Raw genomic sequence first — 18,239 nt, forward strand, 5'->3', positions numbered from 1 at the left:
TTTTGACTGAAGTACAGTTGATTTACAGTGTTGTGCCAGTCTCTGCTGTACAGCAACGTGACTCAGTTATACACATGCAGACTTTTTTTTTCATATTCTTTTCCATTATGGTTTATCACAGGATATTGAATATAGTTCCCTGTGCTATACAGTAGGACCTTGGTGTTTATCCATCCTATATATAATAGTTTACATCTGCTAATCCCACACTCCCAGTCCTTCCCTCTCCTACCCTCCTCCCACTTGGCAACTACAAGTCTGATCTCTCTGTCTGTGAGCCTGTTTCTGTTTTGTAGCTAGGTTCATTTGTGCCATATTTTAGATTCCACATATAAGTGATATCATATGGTATTTGTCTTTCTCTTTTTGACTTACTTCAGTTAGTATGATAATCTCTAATTTCATCCATGTTGCTGTAAATGGCATTATTTCATTTTTTTTATGGCCGAGTAGTATTCCATTGTATATATGTACCACATCTTCTTTATCCATTCATCTGTCAATGGACATTTAGGTTGTTTCCATGTTTGGGCTATTGTGAATAGTGCTGCTATGAACATAGGGGTGCATGTATCTTTTGAATTATAGTATTGTCTGTGTATATGCCCAGGAGTGGGATTGCTGGATCATACGGTAATTCTATTTTTAGTTTTCTGAGCAACCTCCATACTGTTTTCCATAGTGGCTGCCCCAACTTACATTTCCACCAACAGTGTAGGAGGGTTCCCTTTTCTCCACACCCTCTCTAGCATTTGTTATTCGTAGACTTTTTAATGATGGCCATTCTGACAGGTGTGAGGTGGTATCTCATTGTAGTTTTGGTTTGCATTTCTCTAGTAATTAGTGATGTTGAGCATCTTTTCATGTGCCTGCTAGCCATCTGTATGTCTTCCTTGGAGAAATGTCTATTTAGGTCTTCTGCCCATTTTTTGATTGGGTTGTTTGTTTTTTTGTTGTTGAGTTGTATGAGCTGTTTGTATATTTTGGAGATTAAGCCCTTGTCTGTCACATCATTTGCAAATATTTTCTCCCATTCCATGGGTTGTCTTTTTTTTCTTTTTTTTAATGGTTTCCTTTGCTGTGCAAAAGCTTGTAAGTTTGATTAGGTCCCATTTGTTTATTTTTGTTTTTCTTTCTGTCGCCTTGGGAGACTGACCTAAGAAAACATTGGTATGATTTATGTCAGAGAATGTTTTGCTTCTGCTCTCTTCTAGGAGTTTTATGGTGTAATGTTAAAAGGTGTAAATTCTTCATATATCTTGCTTGTGGGTCATTGCATTTCTTGTACTTCAACACATTTGTATTCAGTTTTAGAAAATTCTCAGACATTTATTGACCACAATATTGCTTCTGGTCCATATTTTTAGTCTCTTCTTGTGGGATTCTAATTTTGTGTATATTAATCATTATCATTATGTCCCATGTAGATCTTACACTCCTTTTTTAAAAATTTTACATCTGTATTTTCTCTCTCCTGCCTTACTCTATTTTTTCTGATTCTGTTCCAGCTTCATAACTCTAGTTTTAGCTGTGTCTAGTTGCTTTTAAACCAATCTATTGAATTCTAATTTTTGTCATTTTTTTTTTCAGTTCTAGAATTTTTATTTTTTCCATTATCTACTTTTTTTTTTTTTCATTATCTACTTTTTTATAGATCCTAGTTGACTTCTTTCTGTATTGCCTTGTTATTTTGAAGTCCATTTTGAAAACACCTCTATCACAATTTCTTGGACTTTTGTTTCTTTGGTCTGTTTTTTCTTTTGATTTTCAATCAAGACTTTTCTTTGTTAGTATACCTAGTTTTGTTTTTTTTTTTAATTGAATGCTGGATCTTGTCTGTGAAAAACTGTAGCATCAGCTTGAATCTCTGTATATTGCTATTGTCTCCTGAAATTTATTTTTGGTTCTGGAAAGCAACTAGAAATCCTAGATCAGTTTCATCCAGTCAGTGATTGAGATGATTTGAAATTAGGTTTTACTTCCTACGAGGGCCAGTCTATTTCTGGTTTATCCGTACGTGTGGGATATAGTGCTCCAGGGTTGCAATGGAAAGCCCAGTGGAAGGTGTGTTTACAATGGCTCCTTCTTCTTGGAGGACCCTGGGAATTCTTTGCCTTTCCCTAAGCCCATGACACTACAGATTGCTCTGCTCAACTTCTTAACCTCTCAGCTGCCACTTTCAGAACTGGCAGTTGCCTTAGGGAGAAAAAAATCTCCTAGACTGGAAATCTCTGAAAACCATGATCTACAAAACTCTATTGTTAAATACTGCTTATGCCGAATAATCCTTAAAATAAAATGGAATTCAGTATGTAGATAGAAATGATATCTCTCCTGTATTGTCTTTCTTTTAATATTTATTTTTATTTATTTATTTTGGCTGTGTTGGATCTTCATTGCAGCATGTGAGATCTTTCATTGCAGTGCATGGGCTCTTCCTTGCGGCACACGAGCTCGATAGTTGCAGCGCGTGGGCTCCAGAGTGCATGGGCTCTGTAGTTGTGGGCGCATGGGCTCTCTAGTTGAGGTGCACGGGCTCAGTAGTTGCAGCACACAGGCTTAGTTGCCCCGTGGCATGTGGATCCCAGTTCCCCAACAAGGGATTGAACCCACGTCCCCTGCATTGGGAGGCAGATTCTTAACCACTGGACCACCAGGGAAGTCCCTCTTGTATTGTCTTTTAAGTGGGAACAAATCATCGTAAGATGTTTTATTTTTATAATTATGTAGTTGCATATAAATGAATAATAGGTTTTATAAAGCATCTCCATCTGTAACCATAGAAATTATACAAAAGTATATGTTTTAAGACACCTATTTTATGTGTTAAAATTTGAAATAATCAAAAACTCCTCATGTGGTCATAGGTTTCTTATATTCAGGTACTACTATGTTATTTATCTCTTTTCCAGGGTGGCTATGATTCTGGTTTTCTATATCACTGTGAGTTTCCCCCATATGACAAAAGCAGTGATATCACAGAAAAGAAAGATGAACCTTTTGATTTCCGTCTTCTTGAGGATACAGAGGATAATCCCATCACAACTATCACTTTCAGGTGACCAGAATTTCAGAAAGCTTTAAAAAAAAACTATATCCCATTACTGTCTGTTTTTGTCCATCATTAATATTGTCAATTTTAAAGATCTGTCCAAATGGAGGAGTACTCAAACAATGTTTAGTTAAATAAATCAAGTGACTAAAGTAGAATCTAAGCTACTCCTGAAACTACTTCAATCCCTTCTATCAAATATTCTGTCAGAATTTATCACACAGTTGAATTGTATGGATTTTCTTTCTGTTACTTAGGAGGATGCTATTGCACAGTCAGATAATGAAAGTTCTGGGTTACAGTGATTCTGGAAAGATCACTAACTGAATCATTAGTCCTTTAATAATTAAGAATTAAGCATATATGCTGGTCATTCGTTTGAAGACTGAATATAATAGCTCCAAATTTCAAATTGTCTTTTTCTCCTTCTACTCTTTTGTATTAGTTTGCTAGAGCTGCCATCGTTTGTTAGGGCTTCAGCATATGAATTTTGTGGGGACACAATTTACTCCATAACATCTTTGTTTTTAAAACTTTAGTCATTTGTAAATTAATTTAAAATTAAACATTTTCAGATTAATATGAAGAACGATTTACTTTCCTTTTGTTTCATAGCATTAACCAAGAAATGATGTTTTGTGGAATGCAAAATGGAGCAATTCGAGTCTATATCCTAAATAAGAATGATCCTTCATTGACCAATATGGAGGACTACTGGCACTTCAGTATGCATGACAATAATTATGGATGCATTAAAGCCATCTCCACTAGCTTTGATGACCGTTTCTTGGTGACTACTGGAGCAGACAGTAATATCTTTGTTTTCAACATTTTTTCTGAATTTGAGTTAAAGAAAGTCATGAAAGCCAAAGTGCCATCTCCCAGGGTATGTAACTGACTAATAATAATAACTTTATTTTAATATTGTGATGTTAAAATGCTCATATTCTTTAAAAATGAAACTATTTAGACACAAATACCTTGCAGTCTAATCTTCCTACCAGTATTATAATTTTGCCTTTCTGGTACCTCTGTTATCAAATATTAAAGATGTTGAATTCACCTTATTACTAAAGGTGTAGAAGTCCCTCTATTAAAAAAGCTGTCAATTTTTCTGTCTCCATCACTTTCACAAAGTTTTTGTTTTCAAGATGCCCAACTTTTTTCAGATATATTTTGCTTTCTATTTATTCATTTGCTTATTGAAGAGGCATATGTGGGATGTATACCATAATTTGTACCTTTGAAAGGGGTTGTAAAAATATTATTATCTTTAGTATTAGAATAAGAGAGTGTCATCAAAGATTCAGATAAATTATTGTATTCTTAAACAGAATACATTATTGGCTTTGTAATGAAGATTGGGGGTTTGAATCCCCAAATTATATCCCTTTGTCCTATCACAAGACCTAAATTTTCTATTATCAAAATGGTTCCTTTGGAGAGAAGAGCTAACACCTATCCTTCTCAAACTCTTCAAAAAACTTGCAGAGGGAGGAACACTCCCCAACTTGTTCTACAAGGCCACCATCATCCTGATACCAAAACCAGACAAGGTATCACAAAAAAAGAATATTACAGACCAATATCACTGATGAACATAGATGCAAAAATCCTCAACAAAATACTAGCAAACAGAATCCAACAACACATTAAAGTATCAACACCAAGATCAAGTGGGGTTTATCCCAGGAATGCAAGGATTCTTCAATATATGCAAATCAATCAATGTTAATACATCATGTTAACAAATTAAAGAATAAAAACCATATGATCATCTCACAGGATGCAGAAAAAGCTTTTGACAAAATTCAGCACCTATTTATGACAAAAACTCTCCAGAAAGTGGGCATAGAGGGAACCTACCTCAACATAAAAAGGCCATATACGATAAACCCACAGCAAACATCACTCTATATGGTGAAAAACTGAAAGCATTTCCTCTAAGATCAGGAATAAGACAAGGATGTCCACTCTCACCACTCTTATTCAACATAGTTTTGGAAATCCTAGCCAAGGCAATCAGAGAAGAAAAGGAAATAAAAGTAATACAAATTGGAAAAGAAGTAAAACTGTCACTGTTTGTAGATGACATGGTACTATACATAGAAAATCCTAAAGACAGCACCAGAAAACTACTAGAGCTAATCAATGAATTTGGTAAAGGTGCAGGATACAAAATTCACAGAAATCTCTCGCATTCCTATACACTAACAGTGAAAGATCAGAAAGAGAAATTAAGGAAGCAATCCCATTTACTATCGCAACCGAAAGAATAAAATACCTAGGAATAAAGCTACCTAAGGAGGCAAAAGACTTGTACTCAGAGAACTATAAAACACTAATGAAAGAAATCAAAGATGATACAAACAGATGGAGAAATATACCATGTTCTTGGATTGGAAGAATCAACATTGTGAAAATGACTATACTACCCAAAGCAATCTACAGATTCAGTGCAATCCCTATCAAATTACCAATATCATTCTTCATAGAATTAGAACAAAAAATTTTACAATTTGTGTGGAAACACAAGACCCCAAATAGCCAAAGCAATCTTGAGAAAGTAAAATGGAGCTGGAGGAATCAGGCTCCCTGACTTCAGACTATACTACAAGGCTACAGTAATCAAGACAGTATGATACTGGCACAAAAACAGAAATATAGATCAATGGTACAGGATAGAAAGCCCAGAGATAAACCCACACACCTATGGTCACCTAATCTATGACAAAGGAGGCAAGAATATACAATGGAGAAAAGACAGCCTCTTCAATAAGTGGTGCTGGGAAAACTGGACAGCTACATGTAAAAGAATGAAATTAGAACACTCCCTAACACCATACACAAAAATAAACTCAAAATGGATTAAAGACCTAAATTTAAGACTGGACATTATAAAGCTCTTAGAGGAAAACAGAGAAAACACTCTCTGACATAAACCATAGCAAGATCTTTTTGGACCCACCTCCTAGAGTAATGAAAATAAAAACAAAACTGAACAACTGGGACCTAATTAAACTTAAAAGCTTTTGCACAGCAAAGGAAACCATAAACAAGACTAAAGACAGCTCTCAGAATGGGAGAAAATATTTGCAAATGAAGCAACGGACAAAGGATTAATCTCCAAAATATACAAACAGCTCATGGAGCTCAATATCAAAAAAAAAAAAAAAAAACAATCAAAAAACGGGCAGAAGACCTAAATAGACATTTCTCCAAAGAAGACATAGAGATGGCCAACAAACACATGAAAATCTGCTCAACAGCACTAATTATTAGAGAAATGCAAATCAAAACTACAATGAGGTATCACCTCACACCAGTCAGAATGGCCATTGTCAAACAATCTACAAATGAGAAATGCTGGAGAGGGTGTGGAGAAAAGGGAACCCTTGTGCACTGTTGGTGGGAATGTAAATTGACACAGTCACTATGGAGAACAGTATGGATGTTCCTTAAAAAAGTAAAAATAGAACTACCATATGACCCAGCAATGCCACTACTGGACATATACCCTGAGAAAAACATAATTCAAAAGAACACATGTACCCCAATTTCATTGCAACACTATTGACAATAGCCAGGACATGGAAACAACCTAAATGTCCAACAACAGATAAATGGATAAAGAAGATGTGGTACATATATACAATGGAATATTACTCAGCCATAAAAAGGAATGAAACTGGGTCATTTGTAGAGATGTGGATGGACCTAGAGTCTGTCATACAGAGTGAAGGAAGTCATAGAAAAGCAAATATCGTATATTAATGCATGTATGTGGACTCTAGAAAAATGGTACAGATGAACCTATTTCCAGGGCAGGAATAGAGACAAGGATGTAGAGAACAGACATGTGCACACAGAGGGGGAAGGGGAGGGTGGGATGAAATGGGAGATTAGGATTGACATATATACGCTACCATGTGTAAAATAGATAGCTAGTGGGAACCTGCTGTATAGTACAGGGAGGTCAGCTCCATGCTCTGTAATGACCTAGATGGGTGGGCTGGGGGGGAGGGTGGGAGGGGAGGTCCAAGAGGGAGGGAACATATGTATACATGTAGCTGATTTACTTTGTTGTACAGCAGAAACTAACACAACATTGTAAAACAATTATACTCCAATAAAAAAAAGAAAAAAAAATGGTTCCTTTGGATAAAATGACTAATAATTGTTAGAATTGCTTCTAAAGAATAAGGCATTGTATTAGACCAAAGTTAAAATTCCTGTGAACACATTGGCTTCCTGTTTAACAGGTAGCCTGCTTCAAAAGAATATGCAAAGAATGTAGGGAAGATTTGAGCAGGTAAATTTTCATTTCTATTAATAGCAGCAAAATTTGGAGAATGAACTGTTGTCTAATGAGGTCAAGCTAAGGAAGAGGAATTTTCCAGAAGGGAAAGTGTATGAACAAGAAGAAAATCTTTATCTTTCTACTTAGTGCCAACTCTCTATGGAAACCCATATGGGATAGAAAAAATCCATTCCACATTTGTATAATGGTCTCCTTTTATTTATGACTGCAATCAATATTTCTTAAGTCACTGAAGCAGCCTCTGCTTTTTAGAAGGCAAAATCAGAAAGAATTGAATAAACAAAATAAAAAACTAAGCTCTGCATAGGTCCGAGGTTCTCACCGTATTTTAGAATCACAGAGGAGCTCTTAAAAGTATAGATGCCTGAGCAGTTAAATCAGAATCTCGGAAAGCGAGGCCCAGGCAACAGTACAGATCTTCTTCAACTTAAGATACGATAGGATTGTGCCCTGATAAACCCATCAGAAGTTGAAAATACCATGAGTTGAAAATGCATTTAATACACCTAACCTACCAAGCACCACAGCTTAGCCTAGCCTACGTTAAACATGCTCAGAACACTTGCATTAGCCTACAGTTGGGCAAAATCATCTACCACAAAGCCTATTTTATAATCAAGTGTTGACTATCTCATAATTTGTTGAATACTGTACTGAAAAGTGAGAAACAGAATGGTTGTGTGGGTACCAGTTGTTGACCCTCATGATCATGTGGCTGCCTGGGAGCTGTGGCTGCAGCAGCTGCCCAGCATCAAGAGAGAGGATCTACCACATGTCCCTAGCCAGGAAAAGGTCAAAATTCCAAACCTGAAGTATGCTTTCTACCGAATGCAAAGTCGTCAAGTTGACTGTTGTAAGTAAGGGACCATCTGTATTTTATAAAACTCCCCCCTCCCCCCAGCCCCCGTGGTTCTAGAGTGCAGTCAGGATTGAGAACAATTGGCAGGTGTTTTGGAACTCTTTGGAAGCATCTTTGTTTAATTCAAATTTATTGTAAACAGCTGAGGTCAAGAGACAGTTGGCTGATATCAGTATCAAATCCTGGAAATCATAACTGATATTGGAGAAGCAAGGGGCTTAACTCTGAGCAATAAAAGAATAGAGTTCAGTCAAGTTGTGTCCAAAGTGATTAATAGTAACTAAAATGTATTAGCCATCACTTGTCTCTTACATTGGTCATGTTTTATGACTTCACTTTATGAAAGTCATAAACCTTGTCTTACATAAATGTAGATTTATATTTTATGTGTATAAAGACTAGTACTGTAATAAAACAACTTGATCAAAAGAGAATCTTTATTTCTTTACAACAAATGATAGCAAAACAGAGACCTATGTGCTCTGAAGAGAATAGAAAATAAGTTCAGTTTTACTTAGGAACTGGTTAGCTAGCAAACTAGGACTTTTTGTTTCATTCACTGGGTTATAAATCCTCTTCTTTAACAGCCTAAGACATTTTTCAGCACAGCACCTGAATAAACAAAGTACTTCTAAGTGATTTACTTCATAGTACTTCTTAATTTAAACTGATTTCCTTTCTAAAGGGAGAGTCATATTTCTGATTTCATATCTTTCTAAGGAGAGGGATTATGTTATTCTGTGTATTTCTCACTGAATATCTTTGATAAGATCAAGTGAAACACTTAAAATTAAAAAAATATACATAAACTTTTTCCTCGTATACACATGAGGTATTGTGGTGGGAATCAAAGCATGTATGAAAGGAATATGCTAAAAAAAAAAAAAAGTACTTTAAAATAAATGACCTAGAGGATTTTTTTTTTTTGGTGTATTTTTTGTTAGTAACACATGAATATTACTAATTCGTATTTTGGAGGGGAATATGGTGATATTAACATTTTGCATACATGTGATTTTCTTTTTCTACATACCTCTTTAAATGAAGTAGAAACAAATAAGCTTTTTTTCCCTAGTTTATTTTTTGTGACAATACTTTCCAGGCTTACAGTTGTTAGAAATTAGCAGAGAAAACCCCTCAATTTACTACTTATTAGATATTTTAAGGTAAATATGCAATTTAAAGGAGCTAAGCTTTTATTCCTTTTCCTACAGTTTGGAATAGAAACAGAGCCAATTCCAGAAGATATTGAAGATCCTAAAGCCTACAGGTATGGGAATTTTTGATCAATACCTAATAGGACAGGGCTTTTGCAAAACACACCAACATTTTACCAAAGCTGACCAAGTTGAATGAATTTCCAAATTATTAAATACTAATTTTCTCTGCTGTTTCTCTGTCTTTAACCTGTTACCTTTTAAAATTTCTGTTTTCAGTATTGAGAATGCCAGAAGAAAAAGAGAACATGACAAGTTAATGAAAGAAGGGGAAGAAATCAAGGCTGAGAAGAGAGAACGAATCGAAGCTTTAAGGAATCAATTACAGAAACTACTACAGATGAATGAAGAATTACCAAAACATATGCAGTTTAAACGGACAGTAAGCCTAAAATAAATTTGATTTTAATTTTAACATATGCTATTTCTGAATTGAGGCTGCTATTTTGCCAACAAGTAGGAACACTTAAAACCGTCTTTAAATTTCCCTTGTCTGGTCGGTCAGTGTGTTGGCAGCAACTAAACTACTGTAGAACTTGTCATGCAACTTGGTTTGGATGTAGATGAGCCTCTTTACACAAAGTTTACTTCTGGATTTAGCTACTTCACATATTTTTGGTAATAAGATATAAGTTTGAATCTGGTTATCAATCCTCACCATACTTAGCCAAGATATCTAACTGTTGGATAGGTACATACTATATAATTTGATTCTCTGTGGTTCCTTTTCCATAATTCATCAACTCTATTGAAAAGATAGTACCTGGTTCATCCACAAAGTTTCTAAAAGATGACTTAGTATAGTTGTAACTATGGGGACAATCACCAAATTGTTTAAGCTAATATTGTATTAAATTTTTTTCTTCTGTGACTTGTTGCAAAGCCCCATCTACCTCCTAGTGATAACTTTTTTTCCTCATTTTTTTTTACATTATCTTAAATGGAATTACTGTCAAGAGCCTAATCAAATAAAAGCTCAGAATTTATTATCCTGACTATACCCATGGGTTACCCAGTCCTATAATTCCAGAAGCACTTAGCCAATTTCATATTAAAAAAAAAAAAAACTGTGGTGAAATCATAATGATTAACTCATTATATTGGTTAAAAGACCGACTTATAATGGTTAAAAGAAGTTTGTTATTTTACTAAGAAAAGTGTTGCCACTTGCAGAATATGGGTACATAATTCAAAATAAAGAACTGAGGTAAGTTCTGTGGCTAAGCATTTTACATATACCATTATTTAAAGCACCAACACACCTGGAAAGAATAATTACTTTCAATTCAGTGTGAATGAAGGCCCTGATATTTTTCCAGGAGTGAAGGAAAGAAACACAAGGCCCCTAAGTATCCTTATGGGGAAAATAGCCCCTTTGGTGAAGGATATTCAACCAGAACTTGGTTATATCAGGAAGACACCAAAGACATTACTGTCTTTCCTAGGTGGGCATCACATGGGAGGGAAGGTTCAGCTAATGATCAAGTGCCATGAACTTCTACCCCATGCCCGGCTGGTTATGTAATAGTAGTTATTCTGGGGTGGAGAGAGTTCCTCTTTTTTTTTTTTTTTTTTTTAAACTGTGTAAACTCTCCAAATATTCTGTTAGCATTCATTGTTTTTATTGTGGGAAAAATCTTTTAATATGTAACTGTATTTTCATCATTGTTAATTATTTCTGGGAACTTTTCTCCATATTTTGTGACAGTAAAATCAAAAGTATGTTGTTTTTTTCTAGAATGAGAGTTTATGGTACTTAGACAGTTATGATGTGGCATAAAATTGAGGACAAACCTTAAAAATCTGTATTTATGTATGAAATAGGATTGATAAAGTCCATTGATAAAAGTACCTATTTTGATGAACAAATCTACTTATCTGCAGGATTTTGATCTAGATTCCAAAATTCGTGCTGAGATTGACAGGAAAACAGCTAATAAAATTCAACGAGTGGAAAAGGAATTAGCTTGGGAAAAAGAGAAACACCAACTTGGCCTAATGAAGCTACAGAATAGGTAGGATCCATATTTCCTGCAAGTTAAGATGTTTGAGAGCATATATTTGAAGAAAGTAGTTTCCAGTGGCTTTATTGAAGTGGTCAGATAAGAGGTCTCCTGAAGTGCCTACTAACTCCTAAAATCTCAAGGAATCCTCTTGTCACTGCTGCTGATATCCTGAGCTCACTCCTTCCTAGTTTAAGTCTGCGAAATTTTTTGCAAACCAAATTATGTCATACATATTTACTTTCTGTTTTTAACAAACTATTTATTTTATAACTAATTAACACATGAGCATGTATATATTAGAAAATCAAAAATAAAATAGAGCCAAGGGGGCTTCCCTGGTGGCGCAGTGGTTAAGAATCCACCTGCCAATGCAGGGGACACGGGTTCGAGCCCTGGTCCGGGAAGATCGCACATGCCACGGAGCAACTAAGCCTGTGGGCCACAACTACTGAACCTGCGCTCTAGAGCTCACAAGCCACAACTGAGCCTGCGTGCCTTGTGCCGGTGCTCTGCAACAAGAGAAGCCACCGCAATGAGAAGACTGTGCACCGCAGCGAAGAGTAGCCCCCGCTCGCCACAACTGGAGAAAGCCCAAGCACAGCAATGAAGACCCAACGCAGCCAAAAAAAGAAATAAACATTTTTAAAAATTAAAAAAAAAAAAGAACTTTTATAACACTCCAGAAATTTCCCTCGTGGCCTCCTCCCGATAAATATTTACTCTCCAAAGATGAATGTTTATCGCCATAGAGTAGTTGTGTCTGTGAACTTCATATACATGGAAAGCTGCAGTATGAACGCTTTTGTATCTGGCTTCTTTATTCAGTATCATGCCTAAGATTACCCATGTTGATGCAGGTAGCAGTACTTCATTCATTTTCATTGCTTTGTAATATTCTATTAAATGGTTATACCACAATTTATTAATCCATTTAACTGCTGATATTTGAGTTGTTCCTATTTTTTGGCTTCGATGAATAATGCTGACATTCTTGTGCATGTCTTTTGGTGGACATAAGCACTTATTTCTGTTTGCTATATAATCAGGAGTGGAACTGCTAGACCGTAGGTTCTAAGCATGTTTAGCTTTATTAGACACTGACAAACAGTTCTCCAAAATGGCTCAATTTATTTATACTCTGATCATCAATGTATGAGAATTCCAATCGATTCCCATTGTATTCATTTTCTAGGGCTTCCATAACAAAGTACCACAGACAGGCTGGCTTACAATAACAGACATTTATTGTCTGATAATTCTGGAGACCGGAAGTCCAAAATCGACGTGTTGACTAAATTGGTTTCTTTTGAGAGCTGGGAGGGAGAATCTGTTCCATGCCTTTTTCTGAGCTTCTGGTGGCTTGGCCAGCAATCTTTGGTGTTTCTTAGCTTGTAGATGCATCACTCTAAATCTTCTGTCTTCACATGGTGTTCTCTCTGTGTCCCTTCGTATAATATTGCCTCTGTGCTTGTCCAAATTTTCTCCTTTTATAATGACATCAGTCATGTTGGATTAGGATCCACCTTGATGATCTCATTTTAACTTGATTACCTCTGTTAAGAACTTATTTCCAGATAAGGCCATATTCTGAGGTACCTGGGGAATTAGGACTTCATATTCTTTTTCGGGGACACAATTCAACCCATAACACTCATGCTTGCCATCACTGGGCATTGTCAGCTCTTTAAATTTCAGCTATTCTGGAGCAGTGTGTCAGTGTGATTTAAATTGGCATTTTCCAGATGAGTGACAATTTTCAGTCCCTTTTCCTATATTTATTGGTTATTTTTATATTCTCTTTTGTTAGGTGTTTGCTCAAGTCTTTTGTTCATTTAAAAATTGGGTTGTGGGAGTTATATATTCTGGATGAGTCTCGTCATACACATGACACATGTATATATGACATATCTATGTGTGTGTATGCATGCATGTAAAATATCTTGCTCTACTCTGTGGCTTGTCTTTTCATCCTCATTATAGTGTCTTTTTGAACAGAAGTTTTTAATTTTAATAAAGTTTAGTTTATCAGTGTTTTCCTTTGCAATTTATCAATATTTTCACTAACTTTTTATGGTTAGTGCTTTTATGTTGTAATTAAGGAATCTTTGCCTATTCCCAATTCATGAAATAATTCTCCGTTTTCTTCTAGAAGCTCTACTGTTTTGCCATTATCTATCTTGGGTAATTTTTGTGGGTGGTGTAAGATAGAGATCAAGTGTCTTTTGTTTCTATATGGATATCCAATTGGCCCACTGTCATTCGCTGAAAAGACCATCCTTTCCTTACTAGATTGTAGTGATGCTTTTGTCAAAAATCAGGTAACCACATATATGTGGGTCTGTTTCTAAACTCTTCATTTTATTCCATTGACCTGTTTTTTGTGCTAGTGTCACAAGACCTTAATTATTCTTGACATCTGATATTATGAACCCTCTGGATTGTTCTTCACCTTCAATATTGCTTAGGTCCTTTGCACAGAATAAGTTTGTCAACTTTCACAACAAAACCTAGGATTTTGATTGGAATTACATTGAATCTATAAATCAACTTAGACATAAAAGGATGAAATAATTGTGAACCAGCAAAAAATAACAACAATTAAATTGATGAAGAACTTTTAAAAGGTAGATGTCTGTGAGCTATAAGAGAAAGTTGAACTGGAGAGTAGTACAGATTCCTGAGCTTAATGTTTTTTATAGAGACAAATGGGGTAATATGTACATACATGTATCACCACCTGCTATCTATCATATATGTAATATATGAAATATAATATTATATATAATAAATGAGGTAATAGGAAGATGAATTACATTTCCTCAGAGTTTGATATGATCCATTTACCTTTAAACTGCAGTCTGTCTGAAAAATTTTGACTCTTCATACTATCAAAACAATGGTATTATACTGTTTATAATGAGATGTTTAGTATTTTCATTAAGAAGAAAATTCTACTTGCTCTTTAATCAAGTCCTATTCAACTTCCACTACATCCTTGTTGGGTTGGTATATGCATGGTTGAATTTTGGATCCAGTGTGATATAATGGTATTATTTATCAGCATAGTACATTGTGAGCTTATTTTATCATGTAATAATCATGCAGCATGATTAAAATGGTGATGATTGCAAATACTTCTTTTTTCCTTCAGATTTCGTGATTCATTGGAAAGCGATACTATTGTGGTTCATGCCATACAAAGTGATCACAAGATATCCTCCTATAGGCTTGTGAAGCCCTCTAAATACTCCAAATCCAAACGGCCAAGTCAATCAGAGAGAAGAGCGAGCAAATTTGAGAGGTTTGAAAAAGAAGGAACTGGAAGAAAGGACAGTCAGAGAGATACAGGTAACCTAAATGACAAGAAGGCTTTTAAATCCCTATTTATTAAAATTTCAAGGTTGAATTATCTTTTGTGAGCAGAACCTTTGACTCCCAGTCATGTGACTGAGAGTGGATGAGAGCACCTGGTGCTGTGGATTTCTTACTTCCCATGTCCAGCTGTTCTTAAATCTAGGATTTCCCCAGATGCTAGTTTTCCTAGGCAGTGTTTGTTCCCAGATTCCTGGGCCCCATCCCAGAGGGTAGGGCTAGAACACAGCATTTCACACTCTTTTCCAAGAGCGTATGCTTTAAACAGAGTGATGAGCTGAGAATACAGATGTGAAAATAGTGCCGCTAATCCCTGCGCCCTGCCTCTTGTGACTGCCTGCAGGGTGACTGCAGGTGAGTAGGAGGAAGACAGGAATTCTGGGAATGGCTTGCAGAACCCAGTCAAGGATAAAGGTCACTGTAGCCTGGCCAGATCTAGACTAGTGCCCATGATACAGTACTGACCTTAATACTGGTCCACTTTCTTCATTGAGAAACCTTTAATGGCTTCTTTCTGCCTCTAGGATAAAATCTGAAACGATTATCCCCATATTTAATCCTTCCACAATATCCCTAATTTATTTCCAATAGCGCATTCTCATACTACTTGATTGGCACGTTGAGCTTATTGTCCTGTTTGCTGCTTCCTAATTATGTCTGAAACTTCCACGTCCAGGTTCCTGATGGAGTGACTAATTCACTCCTCTCCTCTCTGAATTCTCCCCAGTCCTTGGGGATCCAGATCAAATTATACTTTTATTTTTTTAATTGAAGTATAGTTGATTTACAATGTTGTGTTAGTTTCAGGTGTACAGCACAGTGATTGTTATATTTATATTCTTTATCAGATTCTTTTCCCTTATTGGTTATTATAAAATATTGAGTATAGTTCCCTGTGCTTTACAGTAGGACTTTGTTGGTTATCTATTTTATATATACAAATTACACTTTTACTATAAAGCCTTTCTGTGGCCACCCAGGCCACATTAAACTCTTATTTTTCCATGGTGCCATATATTTGAAATATGAAATGAAATGGTAGCTTATAACTATATGACCATCCATATTATTTAACTTTTTTCATGTATATCCAAAGTATATCTCTATGCAACTTGAACATAAACAGAGTAATTCCCCCAGTGGATACTTATAACTGATAAAATCAATTATTTTAATTAATTAATTGTTATAGAAGTATAATTGACCTACAAAACTGTTAGTTCTAGGTATGCAACATAGTGATTCCATATTTCTATACATTACAGAATGATCACCATGATAAGTTTAGTTATCATCTGTTACGATACAAAATTATTACTACATTATTGACTGTGTTACCTATGCTGTACATTTCATCCCCCGGCTCATTTATTTTGTAACTGGAAGTTTGTACCTCTTAATCTCCCTCACCTATTTCATCCCCCCGCCCCCTCCCCTCTGGCAACCAGCTGTTTGTTTTCTGTATCTATGAGTCTGTTTCTGTTTTGTTATGTTTGTTCATTTGTTTTGTTTTTTTAGATTCCACATATAAGAGAAATCATGCAGTATTTGTCTTTCTCTGACTGATTTCAGTCTAATACCCTCTAGGTCATCCATGTTGTCACAAATGGCAAGATTTTATTTTTTTGTGGCTGAGTTATATTCCATTGTGTGTGTGTATAACATATATATGTATACCACATCTTCTTTATCTGTTCACCTATCGATGGACACTTAGGTTGCTTCCGTATCTTGGCTATTGTAAATAATGCTGCAGTGAATATAGGGGCACATATATTTTTTGAATTAGTGGGGTTTTTCCCCTTTGGAAAAATATCCAGAAGTGGAATTCCTGGGTCATATGGTAGTGCTATTTTTAATTTTTGAGGAACCCCCATACTGCTTTCTATAGTGGCTGCAGTAATTTACATTCCTACCAGCAGTGCACAAAGGTTTCCTTTTCTCTATCTCCTCACCAACACTTGTTATTTGTCATCTTTTTGATAACAGCAATTCTGACAGGTGTGAGGTGATATCTCATTGTGGTTTTGATTTGCATTTCCCTGATGACTAGTGATGTTGAGCATATTTTCATGTGTCTGTGATAAAGCCCATAATTTTTAAATTCTAGATTTGTGTGTTTCTGACCAGTTTTTTGATTGGTCACAGACCACTGCAGTTGGTATATGTCACCTGAAATTATACATGTCAACTAGGACTCACTTGCTTTTCCCTTCCTCCATCATCATGTTACAGACACTCTTTCCCTGCTTCCCAATATCTGTCAGTGGTCTGTTATTCGTTATCTTGTTCTCTAGTTGTTATCTCACCAACTTTTTTTTATTTTTTATTTTTTATTTTTTTTATTTTTTTTTTTTTAGAAATACGCGTTCTTTTATTTATTTATTTATTTATTTATGACTGTGTTGAGTCTTCGTTTCTGTGCGAGGGCTTTCTCTAGTTGCGGCAAGTGGGGACCACTCTTCATCGCGGTGCGCGGGCCTCTCACCATCGCGGCCTCTCTTGTTGCGGAGCACAGGCTCCAGACGCGCAGGCTCAGTAATTGTGGCTCACGGGCCCAGTTGCTCCGTGGCACGTGGGATCTTCCCAGACCAGGGCTCGAACCCGTGTCCCCTGCATTGGCAGGCAGATTCTCAACCACTGCGCCACCAGGGAAGCCCTCACCAACTTTTTAATAAGGTTCGGAGGAGCAAAAATTGTGATTTAGATCTCTTTATTTTGGTATTCTAAAATACTTATGGGATTTAATTCATGGTAGTTGCTTAATATATACTGCAGATTATAATATATATTACAGATTCATTATATTCTTGGATTTTTTTAAATGTGGCAGGTTAAAAACAATATTTGAAAGTTTTATTTTGATGTTTCAAAAAGATTGAAAAAAAAAATGTTGACTCTCTGTACAGGTGGGAGTATTAGTGTGCCAGAAGAATCAATCATAGAAAAAGGGAAGAAATTTCGGCCTAAAACCCTAAGTGAAATTATGGTGGAAAATCAAATTGAGAAAACAAGGAAACTTATATTAAAGGCTGAAAGGGCCCAACTGAAAATTCAGCAGCGAAAAAAAGAATGGGAGGACATGTAAGTTTTTTTACCTGAAATCTTTTGTTTTAATGAGTCTCAAAATATCTTTTAAAATCTTTACATTTATTGACATTGGTATTTAAATAAAGAACTAAAAGAAATAGAAACCGATAGAGATATTAAAGTCAGGTTAGGTGGATCTTTCAGGGTGGTGATACTGTGGTGGACCTTCAGTGACCCCTTGAGTTTCAGGTCTAGGAATTTCATTTTTCTAATATATACAGTGATTTTTAAGAATTAAGAAATTCTTTTCTATCCCAGCATTAAGAAGATATTACTCCTGTACGTTCTTCTAACATCTTATAGTTTGAGTCTTCATCTTTAG

General features: G+C 35.7%; 1 protein-coding gene across 1 annotated transcript in view; it reads left to right on the forward strand.

Moving 5' to 3' along the window:
• Window positions 1-18,239, forward strand: part of CFAP44 (cilia and flagella associated protein 44) — a 126,391-nt gene that overhangs the window by 65,895 nt on the left and 42,257 nt on the right. Inside the window, exons 18-24 of the mRNA XM_068546749.1 lie at window positions 2,913-3,058; window positions 3,668-3,938; window positions 9,447-9,502; window positions 9,669-9,831; window positions 11,334-11,464; window positions 14,607-14,803; window positions 17,737-17,911. Of these exons, the coding sequence (XP_068402850.1) occupies window positions 2,913-3,058; window positions 3,668-3,938; window positions 9,447-9,502; window positions 9,669-9,831; window positions 11,334-11,464; window positions 14,607-14,803; window positions 17,737-17,911 (1,139 nt within the window). The remainder of the gene's footprint in view (window positions 1-2,912; window positions 3,059-3,667; window positions 3,939-9,446; window positions 9,503-9,668; window positions 9,832-11,333; window positions 11,465-14,606; window positions 14,804-17,736; window positions 17,912-18,239) is intronic.

This window comes from Eschrichtius robustus, chromosome 6 (genome assembly GCF_028021215.1).
Source record: "Eschrichtius robustus isolate mEscRob2 chromosome 6, mEscRob2.pri, whole genome shotgun sequence".
NCBI classification, from domain to species: domain Eukaryota; kingdom Metazoa; phylum Chordata; class Mammalia; order Artiodactyla; family Eschrichtiidae; genus Eschrichtius; species Eschrichtius robustus.